Genomic DNA, 17,414 nt, shown 5'->3' with positions numbered 1-17,414 from the left:
TATAACCTTACAGATTTATCTTTATGTTTAATTAATGTGAGGTTATGTGCATATGAAATGCAGTCCCCTATGGAGGAAACCATAGACATTGGCTCTCTTGGGGATGGAGTTACTAGTGTTGTGAGGCACAAACATGGGTGCCGAGAAGAGAACACAGATAGAACGTCTGTAAAAGTAGTAAGGGCTCTTTCCCGCTGAGCTAGCTCTCTAACCCTTTATTACAACTTTTATACTAATTCTGGTCTGATAAATACCGCCTCTCCCCAACACATACACACACCAGCTTTGGGCTTACTGTTTTCACCAGAGAATTGTCTTCCTATTTTAAGTGAAGAAACTACACAGCTATACCTTCTGTCCTTGAGAATTTGTGCAATAGATCTTGCCTGAGCCACCAGGTGAAGGCATGTCCCTATTTGGACTTGCTGGATAATTTTGCCTACCAAAATCATTTTAAATTTTTAATTTTATTGTTATTGGTGTGTAAGCTTGTACACATAGGTAAACAGGTGCCTGCAGAGGCCAGAGGTATCAAATCCCTTGCAACTGGAGTTAAATGTAGTTGTGAGGACTGGAGAGATGGCTCAGCGGTTAAGAGCACTGACTGCTCTTCCAGAGGTTCTGAGTTCAAATCCCAGCAACCACATGGTGGCTCACAACCATCTGTAAGGGGATCTGATGCCCTCTTCTGGTGTGTCTGAAGAGAACAACAGTGTTCTCACATACGTAAAAAAAATAGGGGTTGGGGATTTAGCTCAGTGGTAGAGCGCTTGCCTAGCAAGCGCAAGGCCCTGGGTTTGGTCCCCAGCTCCAAAAAAAAAAAAAGAAAGAAAGAAAAAAGAAAAGAAAACAAATCTTAAAAAAAAATGTTAATGTGATAGGGGGGCTGGGAATTGAACTCAGGTCCTGTGGAAGAGCAGTACATACTCTTAACTACTGAGTCAGCTTCCCAGACATTAAAAAAAATTATATTACATTTAAATATGTGTCTGTCTGTGGGTATGTACACTAAGTGTAGGTGTACCTAGAGGGCGTCACATATCCCCTTAAGCTGGGTTTACAGGAGTTTGTGAGCCACCTATGGTGAGTGCTGGGAACTAAACTCAGGTTCTCTGTAAGAGCAGGAAGCACTCAATCACTGAGCCTTCTCTCCAGCCCCTACATAAAATTACATTTATTTATTTAGTTTAGGGTGTGTAGGGAAGCATTACTTGTACCAGGACATACATAAGGAGGTGAAAGGACAACTCATAGGAGTCAGTGCTCTCTGTCATGTGTCCTAGGGATTGAATTCAGGTCCTCAGACTTGGAGGCAGGTGCTTTTACACACTGAGGCATCCCAGTCAAGCCAGCTACTGTGGTTACTAAATACAAACAGAACATCCTCCTCCTTTTGTAGCAAGGACAAATGCCAACCAAAGCAGAGCAATGATCATCAACAAAGGTGTTCTATCCTTGGGGCTGGGGCTGGGGGCAGGGTGGTTCAGTGGGTAGCGCACTGGCCTACAATGCTCAAAGTCGTGGGTTCTAGCCACAGCGCCACAGAAAATCATGAGTGCTTTGAAGGTATAGGCAGGAGAATCTCAAGTTCAAGGCCATCCTTGGATACATAGTAAAGTGTCCTTATTCGATGTAATTGGCGAGCTTTATGTCAACTTGACACAGCTAAAATCATTGGAGAGGAGGAAGCCTCAGTTGAGAAAATGCCTCCCTAAGATTAGGCTGTTGGGCAGGCCTGAAGGGACTCTGGCCAGCTGGAGTGTGGCTCTGACAGGCCTGGCCCTTCTTCCCCATCCTCATTCTCTCTGCCTTGCTAAAAGCCATTAGCTTACATTCAAAACTAACCACCAAGGTCTATTCCCTTATGTGGCCGCTTCCCCATCCTGAGGCTGACTTCCAAGGTCCAGCTATCAAAGTATTGAAGACCAGCAACAGAAGCTCCCTGTGGCTCACCTAATCAACGTGCCCAATTAAAATTAAATACCTCATCCTAACTCGGGGTTTCCCCTTTACCTTTATAAACCAACACTTGCCTATGGGCCACTCCTGTCTCCTCTCTCTCCAGAGTCCATCCTTTGTCCTTCAGGGACAAATATCCCTTCCCCCTCTCCCTTGTTCCTCTCCCCTCTCTCTCATACTCTACCTCCTGTCTTTGTCTCTTATTCCCTGCCCTCCTTCCGACTCCTCCCACCCCCACCCCCAACAAGTACATCTCCAACTTGGTTGGTCTTGGGGGTCCTGAGCCACTCCTTTTTTTTTTTTCAAAGCCTATGGCATGTTTTCTTAATTAGTGGTTGATGTGGGAGGGCCCAGCCCATTGTGGGTGGTGCCACCCCTGGGCAGGTGGACCTAGGTTTCATAAGCAGCCTGAGCAATCCTTGAGGAGCAAGCCAGTAAGCAGCACCCCTCCGTGGCTTCTTCATCAGCTCCTGCCTCCGGGTTCCTGCCCTGTTTGAGTTTCTGCACTGGCTTCTTCCCATGATGGGCTACAATGTGGAAGTATGAGCCAAATCCTGTCCTCCCCAACTTGCTTTTGGCTATGGTGTCTAATCACAGAAAGAGAAACAAACAGAAACTAAGACATTTGCTTTCTAGTGCTGTTTTAAAACACTGACAAAGGTCAGGTGGTGGGCCTATCTCTGTTCGTTTGAGGCCAGCCTGGTCTACAGAGTTCCAGATAGCCCAGAGACCGTTGTCTTGAAAATTCATAACCGATGATGGTGATGATGATAACGATGACTACAGCTGTCGAGGAAAGAATGTATTTGGCTTACACTTCCACATCACAGTCTATCCTGCAGGGAACTAAGGGCAGGAACCTGGAGGCAGGAACTGAAGCAGAGGCCATAAAGGAATGTGGCTTGCTCCTCATGGCTTGCTCAGCCTGCTTTCTCATATAACCCAGGGTCACCTGCACGGGGGTGACACCCCCCACAGGGGCTAGACCCTCCCACATCAATCAAGAAAGCACCCTGAAACACTTGCCCACTAGCTAATCTGATGAAAGCTTTCTCTCAGGTGAGGCTCCTCTTCCTAGATGACCCTAGCTTATGCACTCAAAGTTGGCAAAAGCAAACTAAAAACAACAAAAAAACTAACCACCGCACTGAGTTTGAAGTCAGCCTGGATTCCACGAACCTTGTCTACAAAATATATACACAAATACATGTTTTTATAGAGAAGCCAAAGAAACGAGTATATAAGTTGACCGGATGTGTAAACGGAAGGCTTCGGGGCTTCCTGATTCTTAGATTCCTGTGTAGATGATAGAAGCAGTAGAGCCTGCAGCTCAGGGCTCTGGAGGGATGGACTGAGTGTAGTTCAGAGCCTGAAACAAGGTCCAGCCAATCATCACCCTACGAACGAGTTCTACGATCTGAAAAGCTTAAAAACACGAAGGCAGGAGAACCGATCATTGACCAGGAAGGTGTATGGCAGGGGAGGAATAGCAGTGGAAGCCTGACGATCCCCGGACAGGACAGGAAGCACAGACTGACAGGAAATAAGATCAGGTTATAAAACTCAAGGCCCGCCCAGCCCCTCCCCCACAAGCAACCCTCCAGCCACCCACGTCCTCCACAGAGACTGCACTTCCTAAACATTCCCCAACCCTTCAGAACAGCAACAGCGCCACCAGCTGAGGGTCAAGGGTTCTACACCGCCAGCCTCTCTCACACCCACAACAGTGGTTTTCTCAGGGCAATGGGATTACACATGATTTTTGACTTACGCGAGACGAGTGTGAATGTGTTCAGAAATATCCACCACCCTCCGCTCTTCCGCCTCTTCTCCCTCATCCTTTCTCTGTGTCTGTCCCCCTTCCCTTTTCTGTCACGCATTACTGCACACTCATGCGTGCACGCACACAGTGACCCACAGCTTGCAGCATCACGGGGAAGAACAGTGGCAGAAAAGCTCAAAACTCTCGATACCAACAGCCTTGCGGCTTCCTGGCCCATAACGAGCACAAAAAAAAAAAAAAAAATCAAGTGTTGATTTTTGATGACAAGAGTCATGTCTGAAGACACACAGACCCTCAGAGCTCTCCTTACGACAGTCTATCTTCTTTTCAGGGTTGATGATAAAACTTTTGTTTCTCCCCAGTGCTAGGAACTAGGAAGTGATCTCAGCAAACATTACAATCAAAGAGAAACATTTTTCCCCTATGCGTACATTTGAAAAGCCTTAGGTTAAAAGCAGCTGGAAAAGTATCAACAGCCTCCCCTCCCCCACAATAATTTCTGCAGTTCCCGTCATAACATATTTGCCCCTGGGCCCTTTTCTGTTACCTACTTGAGACCCCGTGAAAAATGAGCTCAGCTCCTTAGCCACACCTTGAATCCCAGCACTGGAGAGGCAGAGGCAGGCAGATACCTTGAGTTTGAGGCCAACCTGGTCTATAGAGTATGCTCCATGACAGAAGTACTACATAGTGATACCCTGTCTCAACCAAACCAAACCAAACCAAACTCAAAATGACAAGAGTCTCAGGGAAGTTACCTAAGCTGGCCTTGAACTTTCTACCCTCCTGCTTTTGTGTCTTGATCAGCAAGTGGGTTTTTAAGTGTGTGTGTCACCATATGCAACTTCACCAAGTGAGGTCATTACACATTTTCTTCTGTTGCCCTATAGACTTAGATTAAGATCCCAGGGGTGACCTCAGACTTCCTCTTCCATTTTTTTTTCCTGATAAATAAGCTTTGCTGAGGGTGACACTGGGCACCACACAGCATTTGCCAGCTTCCTTGTCACCTCAAAGCACTCATGTAGTCATGAAGAAAACACTATTCATTCCTGTGAATTTCCAGGAATATGCTTTAAAAATGAAATGTGCTATTCCGAGGGCATCATTTTTCCCTCTTCTGTTTCCTTCTTTCCTTCCTTTCTCCCGGAATGTGAATGTGATGGATTGAGCTATGGCAGTCGAAAGACACCTTAAAGAGATCTCCAGATTCAAAGATAAATTCTGGGAGGCTAGAGCAGAAGAGAGCCACCCCTGCTCAGGATGTTTGAACTTCAGAACCTAAATCAGACAGCTCCCAACTACTCATAACTCCAGCTCTATAAGATCCAATACCCTCCCCTCTTCTGACCTCCATAGGCACCTAAACACACACACACACACAAACACACACACACACACACACACACACTCTCTCTCTCTCTCTCTCTCACACACACACACACCAGTAATACTTAAAAAGAGAAATGAGAAACAAAAGAAAAAGCAAGTCCTATTAGCCTTGACTGAAGAGGGAAGATTCCAGTAATACTATGATAAATAAAAAACAAAACAAAACAAACTTTCCCTTGCTTCCTCCCTGTGAATAGGTAGGACGGTTGGTCCAGTGTCCCCCTGCAGAGCAGGCTTCGTCCATTGACAATCGGAGGCCAGTGTGTTGCAGAGCTGGACTGGGAGAAGGCTACTCAAGGGACCCAGGCATCTACTTCCTCCTCTTTGAAGCTGTTAGCGAGTTTTTAGGGATGGGGAGACATTAATTTCAGGGGCTATTATGCTTAGAATATTGGTTCTATAATATTGATGGGCTTTAAATACCACACATGACTTCCTAAAACACCATGAAGTCACCCAAATGTCATGTTGTCACTAGGCTCTGTCTCTTCCCACCCTTCCTGCTCAGGTGCATTTAATGCAAGAGGCTCTGGGCCCTGGGCTCCCCACAAACCTGACTTCCTAGCCGCACACTATAGTCCTCTAAAACTGTCTTTCTGAGGCTTCAGATGTGTCTCAGCGCCTGGGGTAAGAGTCTAGCAAGCAAGAAATCCTAGAGTGCTGGGTGCCCCCTCTGCCTCCCCCTTCCTTAGAATCTTACAACTTACAGCAATCCTCCTGCCTCCGTCTTTGCGTTGCTGGCCTTAATTGCAAACCCATATCCCTGAAGCCAGCCCCATAACAGCCTTCTCTATTATGGTTCTCCACTCTCTTCCCTGGAAGTTCACAGAACTTGTTTCAGGGATGCCAGGGTCTTAAAAAAAAAAAAAAAAAAAAAAAAAAAGACCGACCGCCTGACCTATGCCCTCCTAAGGCTTCAGAGTCCAGGGTACCCTAAGCTCCAGGGTCCTCTCAAAAATAAGATCGTGCAGAGTGAGACTCAAATCCCCTCTCCACGTGTGGTCTTGTACCCACACTTCACCAGGTCCTGGTGTCTGGGGGAGCAGCTCAGTATCAGCCACCAGGTTGCATGTAGGAGCCCAACACACAATCATAATGTGGGGAGACACAGGGTCACCTGTGTTCTTGGTCCCCGGAACAGTGGACACCCTGCCCCCATCTTCCTGAGCTCGTGGCTGCCTGACACCTGGTCTCGTGACCCTCTCCCCACCCGCCAGTCTCCTCAGGTCCTCTCCTGCCCCCAGCTCTCCCTTCTCCCTTCCCTCTCCTCCCCTTCCCTTCCCCTCCCTTCTCTTCGCCTCCCCTCTCCTCCGTGCCTTTCCCCTTCCTTCCCTATCTCTCCCCTCTTCCCCTCCCTACCCCTGAACCTGCGGGCTCCGCCTTGGAGCAGCGGGCGGGACCGAATCCACCTCTACCCCGCCGCCCGGGCCTGGTGGCCCAGTCCCTGGCTGTAGCGACATGCGGCTCCTGTTCCTGGCAGTACTGAGGCCTCACACTGGCAACGCGATCACGGCTGGGCGCCTGCGGTATGTTGCGGGGACCTGAGCATCCCTCGCCTGGGGATGCCGGGCTGGGCCGGGCACCGGAGCCGCGCGTGCACAAACGGCCGGGTCGTGGGCGCAGGTGCCGGCGCGAGGGGCTGCAGCTCTGAGCTCAGCTGCCTGCTGCCCTGTCTGGTATTGTGAGTGCCCTAGGATGGCGCAAAGAGGCCGCCTGAGCCAGCGCTGGGACGCGGGGTGGTGGTGGTGGGGAACCAAGAGGCTCAGCAAAGGCCTCGCTGCAGTCATGGGCTTTGGGCAGAGTGGCCTGGGATGCGGAGCGGGGACCCACGTGGCTGGAAAGAGGCAAAGAGTCTGGGTGCATCCGATGGTCCAGCACGTGCGGAAATTCAGGGTCCGAGTTCTGTGGCTACTGCCCCCCGCCCCGCCCCCACCCCCGCCGCACGCCCGCACCTCCCACCGGGTTCTCTTCGGAACGCTCCGCTTATTTTTTATCTAATTAGACCTTTTTCGCTCTGTATGTTTACCTGGGACGGAAGCCTGAAGCCAGGACAAGCCAGGGAAGGCGGGTCCACTCACCTCTGGCCATCTGGTTGCCTGGATCGAGCAGGGCTGGTCTGAATCAGTGGGAGGCAGATGCTTGTGTGCCCTGCGCTCGCGTGCTCGTCTCTCCGCCCCCACCACCGCTATCTCTCCCTCCCCCTCCACTTGCTTCACGAAATTTCCCAATGGTTTCCCCCCTCGGTGGGTCTATTTTCTCAACACGGGAAAGAGCCGTTGAGGCTTTAGGCTAGAAAATGTTACAGTTCCTCTCAAGATCACGGTGAACAACCGAAGGAAGGCAAATGCTCTCCTGAAGTTTCCCAGGGAGGAGATGGGGTTTTGATTGCGTGAGTTTCCCTTTCCTCTAATTCAGCCACTCACTGGGCTCTCTGCAGTAGAAAAGTGCAAGTCGTTTACAAGGAGAGTAAACACAGGGGTAAATAATCATTCCAGAGTGACTGGTACTATGGAACAAATAAAACCTTGCTAGGAGTGTGGCCAATCTGATAAGAGTGTTTGCCAAGGAAGCATATGTGAATCCCTGAGTTCCATTCCCAGCACTGCGTAAACCCAGGTGTGATTGCACATACCGATAACCCCAGCGTTTGGGAGCGGAAGGCCAGGCGATCAGAAGTTCAGGGTCATCCTCTGCTACTGTCAAGTTCCATCTACCTGAGATCTTATCTTCCTTCAAGTGATAAGGTCCAGGCTGTGCTCTGAGCTGAAGTAGTAGCATATAAGCTAAGGCCGGAGGGGAAGCACCCACAGGTTTGGAAGAGCTAATAATACACCGGTCCTGAGGTCAAGGTAAATTTGAGATACAAGATACAGAAGGTTGGTAAGACAGTCTTTAAGCTGTCGTGGGCACTTGGCAAGAGGAAGAGATTGTATTCAAGATTACCATTTAAACATCAAGAACCTTTAGCTAACATTTGACTGTGTGGGTGGGAAAGGTCCAAGATTCTCTGGAATGACCTGATCATGGATGAATTAAATAGTAGAAAACATACCCAAATGTCTTATGTGCAAGGAGGCTGTCACAAAGGAGAATCCTCCGCTAACCCAGACGTTTCTATGTCCCTTCCCATGGGGGAAGAGGGCTTAGAGGATGCATGCCATTCTTAGGGGGATAGTATGTGGTTAGGGAAAGCCTTGGTGGGTGGGGGGGCTTAGAGAAGTTTGCATTGCCCAAGAATGAAGTTGTAGACTCACAAAACAGTGGTTGGCTGTAAATGATCCCTACGGAATATTTATTGGGTGGTATCAAAAAGCTACGGTGAGATATGACAAAGATCTGTCCATCCCTCATGATGTTATGGGCTCAGAAAATGATGTGTCGGGTGGGGGGGGAGGTAAAAAAAAAAAAATGATGTGTCCATGTGAGGATTCTGAAACTGACCTAGGCTCCCACCTCCTGTTCCCTTTCTTTTCTAAACAATTTATTTCTATTTTTTTATGTGCATTGTTGTTTTGCCTGCATGTATGTCTGTGTGAGAGTGTCGGATCTTGGAGTCCCAGTTGTGAACTGCCATGTAGTGCTGGGAATCGAACCCGGGTTCTCTGGACGAGCAGTCGGTGCTCTTACCCACTGAGCCATCTCTCCAACCCTTCCTTACACAGAGCAAGCAAAGGACAACAACAAAATACTGAGAGAATTTCTCTTCCCCAAAGTAGTCATAGACATCTGAGCCCTCTTTCCCAGAAAACCACCATAAAACCTGAAAATTCTACCCCGATTCTTTTGGAACTGGCCATAAAGAAACTCTCTGCTTGCAGCATATGAACTGAAGTGCCTAGACAAACGTCACATCTCCGGGTCACATCTTCAGGTCTGGGAGGATAGCTCAGTGGATAAGAGAGCTTGTTGCAAAAGCATATGGATCTGAGTTCAAATCCCCACCGCCCATGTTAAAAAGAGGGGTTCAGGTGTAGAGAAAAGGAAGGCTCAAAGGTTCAAAGCACACAGGTTTTTCCCTCCACGGGGAGAGGTTTAATGAGAGAAGAAGAGTAGAAGAGGGGAGGAACAAAGGCCGGCAGTGGGCAGTGGAGGGAAATGGGAGGGGAAGGGGGAGAGAAGGGACAGGGACAAAGAGGGCTTGAGAGCAGAGAAGAGAGGATTAAGAGCAAAGCACACAGTTTTTGCAGAAGCTACCGTCTAGAGGCTCACAGCCCTCTGTAAACCCGATCCAGGAGACCCAATGCTCCCTTCTGACCTCTTTGGGAATCTATGCTCACACAGATCCCCACATAGACACAAGTACACACAATTTAAAATATTAACATATACACACATACACATATATGTCTTGAAAAACAAAACACTTGTCTTAAAGTTTCTATGAGGCTGAGTAAATAGAACGTGGTGATTCTGGTTCCTTTAATTGGCTTGGTGAGGACTGGTGGTCATTAATCAGAGGATCAGAGTGTGAGCCAAGGCAGCTAACCTGCTAGAGTCAGGGCTGGGCACGAGGCTGGAAATAGGAGCAAGATTTTTGTCACAAGAGGCCAAGAACTGTCATAAAATGAAGGTAGTGATAGCTGTAGGATGGCAGGTAAGAAGGACTGAATCTGTGTCTCATGCGTTTAAGAAGCAAGGAGGGCTGTTGGTAGAGTGAGTTCTGTGGCTCAGTTGGTAGGGTGCTTGTGGCTCAGTAGGTAGAGTGCTTGTAGCTCAGTAGGCAGAGTGCTTGTAGCTCAGTAGGCAGAGTGCTTGTGGGTCAGTAGGCAGAGTGTTTGTGGCTCAGTTGGTAGAGTGCTTGTGGCTCAGTAGGTAGAGTGCTTGTGGCTCAGTTGGTAGAGTGCTTGTGGCTTAAGAGTACTTGTTGCCTAGCAGGTAGAGTGCTTGTGGCTCAGTAGGCAGAGCGCTTGTAGCTCAGTAGGTAGAGTGCTTATAGCTCAGTAGGTAGAGTGCTTGTGGCTCAGTAGGCAGAGTGCTTGTAACTCAGTAGGCAGAGTACTTGTGGTTCAGTAGGTAGAGTGCTAGCTTAGCAGACATTTGGCCAGCATTGTGCGAAATGGGTATGGTGGTACGTTATCTGTGATCTCAGCACTTTGAATGTGGAAGCCTAAGGGTCAGAAGTTTAAGGCAATTCTCTACTAAGCAAAGAGTTCACACGAGACCCTGCCTATAAATAATAAATAAATAAATGGAAGCAAGTAAATAAGTGAGCAAGCAAACAGAGTATGGAAGAAGGCAGCTCTTTGTGAGTTTGAGACCAGCTTTATTTACTTAAAGGGAGCTTCAGGCCAGCTAGGAGCTAAATAATGAGAGTCTGTCAAGAAAGAAGGAAGGAAGGAAGGAAAAAGAAAGAAAGAAAAGATGGAGAGATGGGTTAGCAATTAATAGTACTTGCTTCTCTCTTCAGAGGGCTGAGGTCCCATTCCAGCAGACAGCTCGCAATCAGCTGTAACCCCAGCTCCAGGAGATCTGACAGGGATTTTAGTCTCCTTGGGTGTCTACCCACTTGTGCACATACATGAACAAGACATACACATAAAAGATAACACCACGACTTTTTGTTTGTTTGTTTGTTTGTTTGAGACAGTGTTTCTCTCTGTAGCCTTGGCTATCCTAGAACTTTATCTGTAGACCAGGCTGGCCTCTGCCTCCCGAGTGCTGGCATTAAAGTGCTGCACCACCACTGCCTGGCCTGGCTAAAACACAACTTTACAAGAAAAACGTAATCTGAAGTCTGGAACACAGGCAGGTGTGGTGGCTCATGCCCCCTGATCACGGCATTTAGAAGACAGAAGCAGGAGGATTTCCGTGAGTTCAAGGTTAGACAGGTTTCATGAACCTGTCTCAAAATAAAAATAACCCAGAGAACAAACTTCACTGTGTCTTGGTGGGAGAAAAAGGACACCGGAAGTAGACATGAGGAGTAACCTCGGTAGCTCTGTCCAGCTAGTACTGGGCTCAGAGAGTCCTTTCATGGAAAGGAGGCTGATCCTCAAAAACCTTTCAGTAATTCAAGTTAAATTTAAAACAGCCTTGTGGGTCAATTCTTGCTTTTGTGGATAGCTGGATTCTCTGACTCCCTTTTCACCCTGTCCCCCTTCTCCAACAGACCTGGGGGACAGGGAACACACACTGTGTGACAGCACGCCCCACAGTCAATCACTGGGCTACATCCCACACCCCCGCTAACCCCTGCTTTTATAATGAAACCCCAAAGTGTCTTCCACTGTCTGGGAGTGGCTTCTTCACGACAGTGGTTGAAGAAACCATCCTCCAGAAACCCAAGGACATGTTGCTTTCCACTCTCAAATTGGCTTTTCTAGTATTTTTAAAATGTATTGCGACTTTTAGCTTTTCTCTTTTGGGTCTGGGGGTTTTTGTCGGAATGTGTCTATGTGCACGTATGTCTGCACACGAACTACATCTGTCCCCGCTGTTCCCGGAGGCTGGAAGAGGGCATCAGATTCCCCTGGAGCTACAGATGATTGGGAATCACAGTGTGGGTGCAATGTGTCCCAGAAGGGCATCCAGTGCTCTTAACCACTAAGCCATTTCCGCAGCAGCCATTGCCACCACCATCAGTCAGTGAAACAGTTGGCCATAAGCTGAGGATGCTCTTGAACCCCACCACCACCACCCCATAGCGGGAATAGGTCTGGCCCTCGCCAGAGAAGACCTTGAACTTCTGACCCTCCCTACCCCCTGAGCACTTGGATTGGGCGTGTGCACCACCACGCCCTCCACAAAGTTTCCCGCTGATGTTTGTTTCAAATCCTATGGTCCGGTGCCATAGCTGAGCTCCCCAGGGAACACAGTGTCTGTGGCGCTCCCGAGGGTGACTGGAAAATGCTGCCAAGTGCTGTGTAACCCTGGGCTCTCAGGAGAACACACGCGGTCAGGGTTAAGTTGGTTTAGGGCAGAGAGTGTTGAACCAGAATTGTCCCAGGCGAGCTGGACTTTGCGCAGTGGGTGGCAGCTGTGCTCGCTTCATCCACAGAGGGTTAGTGAACAAACATGTTTACGGCTGAACCTTGAGAGACGGTACCTCAGGGAAAGTGAGCAATCTGGAACTGCCAGGGGAAAGGTCCTTAACAGCCGGACTCACTTTCCCCTTCACCCTGTCTGTGACGCCCCCCTCCTGAGTTCTGCTGCAGTTACCAGGCTGTAGGTGGGAAAGCTTTTTGGAGAATCAATTAGGGGAGAATTCAAGTTTTCTGGGTTTTGTTGTTAGAGCAGTGGGTCGCAACCTCCCAATGCTGTGACCCTTTAATACAGTTCCAAATGTTGTGCTGATCCCCCAACCAGAAAAAACGTTCTTCATTGCTACTTCGTAACTGTGATTTTGCTACTCTGATGAGTGGTAATGGAAAAATATCTGTGTTTTTCAATGGTCTTGGGAGACCCCTGTGAAAGGGTTGTTCAACTCCCAAAGGGGTCATGACCCACAGGTTCAGAACTGATGTTTTATAGGAACCAACTAGCTAACCGACAAATTAGGCAACTGTGACAAGCTGGCCACGGTGGTGCACATCTTTAATCCCAGAACTCCTGGAGGTAGTGGCAGGTGGATCTCTATGAGTTCCAGGTTAGCCTGGTCTACAGAGTTAGTTCTAAGACAGCCAAGGATACATACACACACACATACACACAAACACACACACACACACCTAAATTCCCTGTCACAAAATACCTGAGAGAGATCAGAGAAGGAAAGCAGAATTTTGTTTGACGTTTTCAGATTTCTGAGTGTGGAGGGCTTGGCCCTCCTCCAAACCCATTCAGCTAGGAATTGATCCATTGAATGATCCATCAGTATCACTGAGGCTTTCAGGAGTCAGTCGACACTCACAGACTATACAACACCGCTATGCACACACAAAACTTCGACACATGAACTTCTTGGGGGACATCTCACATGCAAACCATACCAAGGACTCAGAGAACATCATGGGTGCCTGGAAAGTGAAGGGAAAATGACTATTTTTCTTTTTTTTTTTTTTTAAAGAGATTTATTTATTTTATATATAAGTACACTGTCACTCTCTTCAGACACACCAGAAGAGGGCATCAGATCCCATTACAGATGGTTGTGAGCCACCATGTGGTTGCTGGGAATTGAACTCAGGACCTCTGGGAGAGCAGTCAGTGCTCTTAACCTCTGAGCCACCTCTCCAGCCCTGACTATTTTTCTTTCTGCATAAGTTGAATAGAAGAGAGAGAGAGAGAGAGAGAGAGAGAGAGAGAGAGAGAGAGAGAGAGGAGAAGAAGAAGAAGGAGGAGGAGCAGGAGGAAGAAGAGGAGGAGGAAGAAGAGGAAGAGGAGGAGGGAAGGAAGAGGGAAGGAAAGGATGTGAGTGCTCCTAGGTAGGATGGCGGGGAAGGTTTATTATAGATATGTGGGAGAGCATAGCTAGAGGCAGAGACATCTGGGAGAATCCGGAGTGGACAGGGCCAAACTGAGCTGGGCCATGTGAGGAGTAGGGAAAGGAAGGGAGAGGAGAGAGAGGGGAACCAGGTGCAGCAGCCGAGAGGCTAAAGGAACAAAAGGGTTAGGTAACCAAAATGTCTGAATTATATAGGGAAGAGCCTCCTGGGGGAAGGGCAGACCAGCGGGGCTGCATAGTGGGGGGTGCCTCGAGGGAGGAGGGGGGTATGCCCTCCATATCCTGTAACAGGCTGGGACTGGAGAATGGGAGAATGTGGCAGCCAGGTCAGCTTTGATATGCTAAATAGGCACTGTGGGGCAAGTGGACTGTGCCACCCAACAGAGGAAATGGTAAGGTTGAGCCAGCCTAAACCCCGGGAAATCTCAGGATTGAGAATGGTAGGTGTAAGGCCAGCTCCCGGTCAAAATTACCTGATCTGGAACACGCAACCCTGACACCCCACTGAGAGGACCACGACAATTGGTTACATAGCATCAAAACCTGGAGTTCTCAATGTTAATGAGGTAGCTAGATAGGACCTGAGCATTTAGCCCATGAGCTTCCCTTCCTGGGCATCACCGAATAAGACTAAGACATATGCATGCACATCCAAAATCAAATAAGACAGTTTGGACAAGCAAGGACCGTCTCCTTCATCAAGGGTCACTTTAGGGGGAGACCTTCAGACCTTTATTGTAAAGAGATGCGCCTAAATCTCCCGGAGAAGGGCTCTGTACTCACTCGAACCAAATGGGGTTCCCGCACCCCCAACCCTACCAGTCCTAGGCTCAGCTATCTCCTTCCTACCTGGAGTGTAGGGAAAGTGGAGTCTAGGTACACAGGAGGCTGGGACCACAGCATCCGCCTCAGACCACACTGTTGCCCGGGAAAAACACTGGCTGGAACCCCTATTACAGACTGTGTTCTGCCTCCCGTGAGCGACTTGCAGGTGGCACTCGGGAAATCGCAGCAGCAAACAAGGCACACAGCTGAGGAAGACACCTCAGCCATTTGTCTGGAATTAGCATAAGCAGCAGGTGTTGGAGGTCAGTTAACATTTAAACAGTTAGCAAATGAATACTAAAGGCTAGGTGGGTCCTCACCCAGCACAGCGCCACCTGCTATACCTGAAGCCAGGAGCCAGGCAACCAGAGCTGAGCATGTGTTAGAGCCAAGCATGACCATTTGGACAAAGGTTCCAGCATGCAAATGCACAAAGCATTATTACCCAGTTAGAGTGTGAAAGCCCTCTGGTCTCCACGTGCATAGAGATGACAGCCTGGGAAAGGGACTTAACCTGCGCTACAACATCTGAAAGGATTCCTGCAGAAATGCCTCTTCCTTTCCCATCTGAGACACATTCAACACATGACTCATGGCACTGGAGAGGTGGCTCAGAGGCTAAGAGCGCTTGTTGCTCTTGTGGAGAACCCAGGTTCAGTTTCCAGCACCCACGTGGTGGCTCACACTACCCGTCACTATGGTTCCAGTGGGTCTGATGCCCTCTTCTAGCCACTCTCGGTACTGCATGCACACAGTACACATTCAGGCATAGAGACATAATTTAAACAACAATAAAAATAAAAAAGAACAGGGTTGTTGCTGGATGGAGATGGGTGAAGCGATTTCTAATCTTAAGTCATGAATATGCAAATTGGTTCCCTTTTCCTGGAAATGATGAGAACCAATTATTAAAGCCCTTCTCTCTCTCTCTCTCTCTCTCTCTCTCTCTCTCGCTCTCGCTCTCGCTCTCGCTCTCGCTCTCGCTCTCGCTTTCTCTCTGGGAGGGTGTGTGTGTGTGTGTGTGTGTGTGTGTGTGTGTGTGTGTGTGTGTATTATCAGCTCTTTTGTTCTTTTGAGAAGGCTGGTCTCAAACTCACAAAGATCTACCTTCTTCTGTCCCTTGAGCAGTGGGATCAAAGGTATGGGTCACCACACCCAGCTCAGCTCCTTTCTTTAAAACCCTTTTGCAAGGAAAGAAAAAAAACCATACTTTTCTTGGCATTAATAAGTACTTTGTGAGTTTGTTATTGAATTGAGTTATCCTGTGAGAGAGGGAAGGGGGACAAAATGATTGGAAAGTGTTATAAGTCAGCCAGGCACAGGAGTAAGATTTCAGTCCGCTGGGTATTAAGATTAAAGTTATTTTTTATTTAGAATGTTTATGAGACCGTGCAAGGAGTGTCACAGTGCTGTTTAAAAGGCGTTCAGTAGACGAAGAGCAACTCGTAATTATGACTCTCGTTATCCACGGCAACGGCCCCCTTTCCCTTCCTTCTGTAGGGATTCAGCGGAGGTCATGGATCTCTTGGGCATCCATTCCTTAGTAGAATTCAGAGTCGCTGCCATCTGCCAACAGCTTCTCATTTCATAGAGCTTTCTGGAGATGGAATAGCAGTTACCCGTGTCTGCCCAGAACACATAGAATTCTGACTCTCGCATGATGTGAGTTTCAGGCTGAGAGAAGCAATAGCTGTAGGGTTGATAGGCTCCTTGGTGGGTGCTACGCAGGCACCACCAGTATTTCCAGAGAGAGGGAGAAGGAGAGGGAGAGAGGGAGAGAGAGGGGAGGGGAGGGAGGAATGTTAAATGTGGGGAGGGCAGGGTTATTGACCTCCGCTGACTGATCAGTTAACAATGAGAATGGCACAGCCAAGTTATGCAACTGAGGGCTAGGCCTAGTGACACAGGTTTGGTATCCTAGTTACTTGGGAGGCTGGGGTGGGAGGATTGCAGGTTCAAGGTTTGCCTGGCCTACAGAGTGAGTTCAAGGACAGCCTGGTGACCCGGTGAGCCCTGGGAATGTAATTCAGTGATAAAATCTTGCTTATCTTGTGTCAAGCCCTATACTGAACAATAAGTAAAAGAAGTAAAAACTTCAGTCAAGGGCTGGAGGGTTGGCTCAGTGGTTAAGAGCACCAACTACTCTTCCTCCTGAGTTCAATTCCCAGCAACCACATGGTGACTCACAGCCATCTGTAGTGGGATTTGATGCCCCTTTCCGGTACGTATTAAGAGAGCAACAGTATACTCATATACATAAAATAAATACATCTTTAAAAAAAGAACTTAAGTCAAAAAAAGTATAAAATAAAGACATACTACAGTGGCGTAAACCATTTAAGTCTTTAGACCCAAGGTTTGCTTTTATTGTTTTATTTTATTTTATTTTATTTTTTTAAAGATGTATTTATTATATATAAGTACACACTGTAGCTGTTCAGGCACATCAGAAGAGGGCATCAGATCTCATTACAGATGGTTGTGAGCCACCATGTGGTTGCTGGGATTTGAACTCAGGACCTCTGGGAGAGCAGTCAGTGCTTTTAACCGCTGAGCCATCTCTCCAGCCCTATTGTTTTATTTTAAAAGCACTCTTTTTTAAAAAATTAAAAGTTTTACACACACACACACACACACACACACACACACACACACACACACACGATATGTGCCAGGTTCCCACATAGGCCAGAAGAGGGCGACAGACTCCCCTGGAACTGGAGTTCCATATGGTGGTAAAGCACAGACAGGTGCTGGGATTTGAACCCTGGGTCCTTTGCAAGGGCAGCTAATGTTCTAACCTCTGAGCCATTCCTCCAGCTGCAGGTTTTGCTTATTTTACACAGTGCCATTAGCATGTTCTGTAATATATATCTTTACCTCATACAAAGAGATATTAGCATCTGCATCTCCGTGCGGGGGACGGGTCCCACCCTATGTCCCGGAGTGAACATGGTACTCACTCAGCCTGATGCTTCCTCCTAAGGTCTTTTCGTTTACACAGCACATTGGATACCAGATGACCCAGGCTAGCCCAGTCTTGCTCACAGTAACAAAATAACCTGAGGCTGG

At 48.2% G+C, this 17,414-nt stretch overlaps 1 protein-coding gene across 1 annotated transcript in view; it reads left to right on the top strand.

Moving 5' to 3' along the window:
• Positions 1-6,403: 6,403 nt before the first annotated feature.
• Positions 6,404-17,414, top strand: part of Glt1d1 (glycosyltransferase 1 domain containing 1) — a 72,652-nt gene continuing 61,641 nt past the window's right edge. The window contains exon 1 of the mRNA XM_032886359.1: positions 6,404-6,660. Within this exon, the coding sequence (XP_032742250.1) occupies positions 6,593-6,660 (68 nt within the window). The 5' untranslated portion in view covers positions 6,404-6,592. The remainder of the gene's footprint in view (positions 6,661-17,414) is intronic.

The sequence above is a fragment of the Rattus rattus genome, chromosome 16 (assembly GCF_011064425.1).
Source record: "Rattus rattus isolate New Zealand chromosome 16, Rrattus_CSIRO_v1, whole genome shotgun sequence".
In the NCBI taxonomy this organism is placed as follows: Eukaryota; Metazoa; Chordata; class Mammalia; order Rodentia; family Muridae; genus Rattus; species Rattus rattus.
The sequence above is the reverse complement of the archived record's forward strand: the minus strand, read 5'-3'. Positions and strand labels throughout refer to the sequence as shown.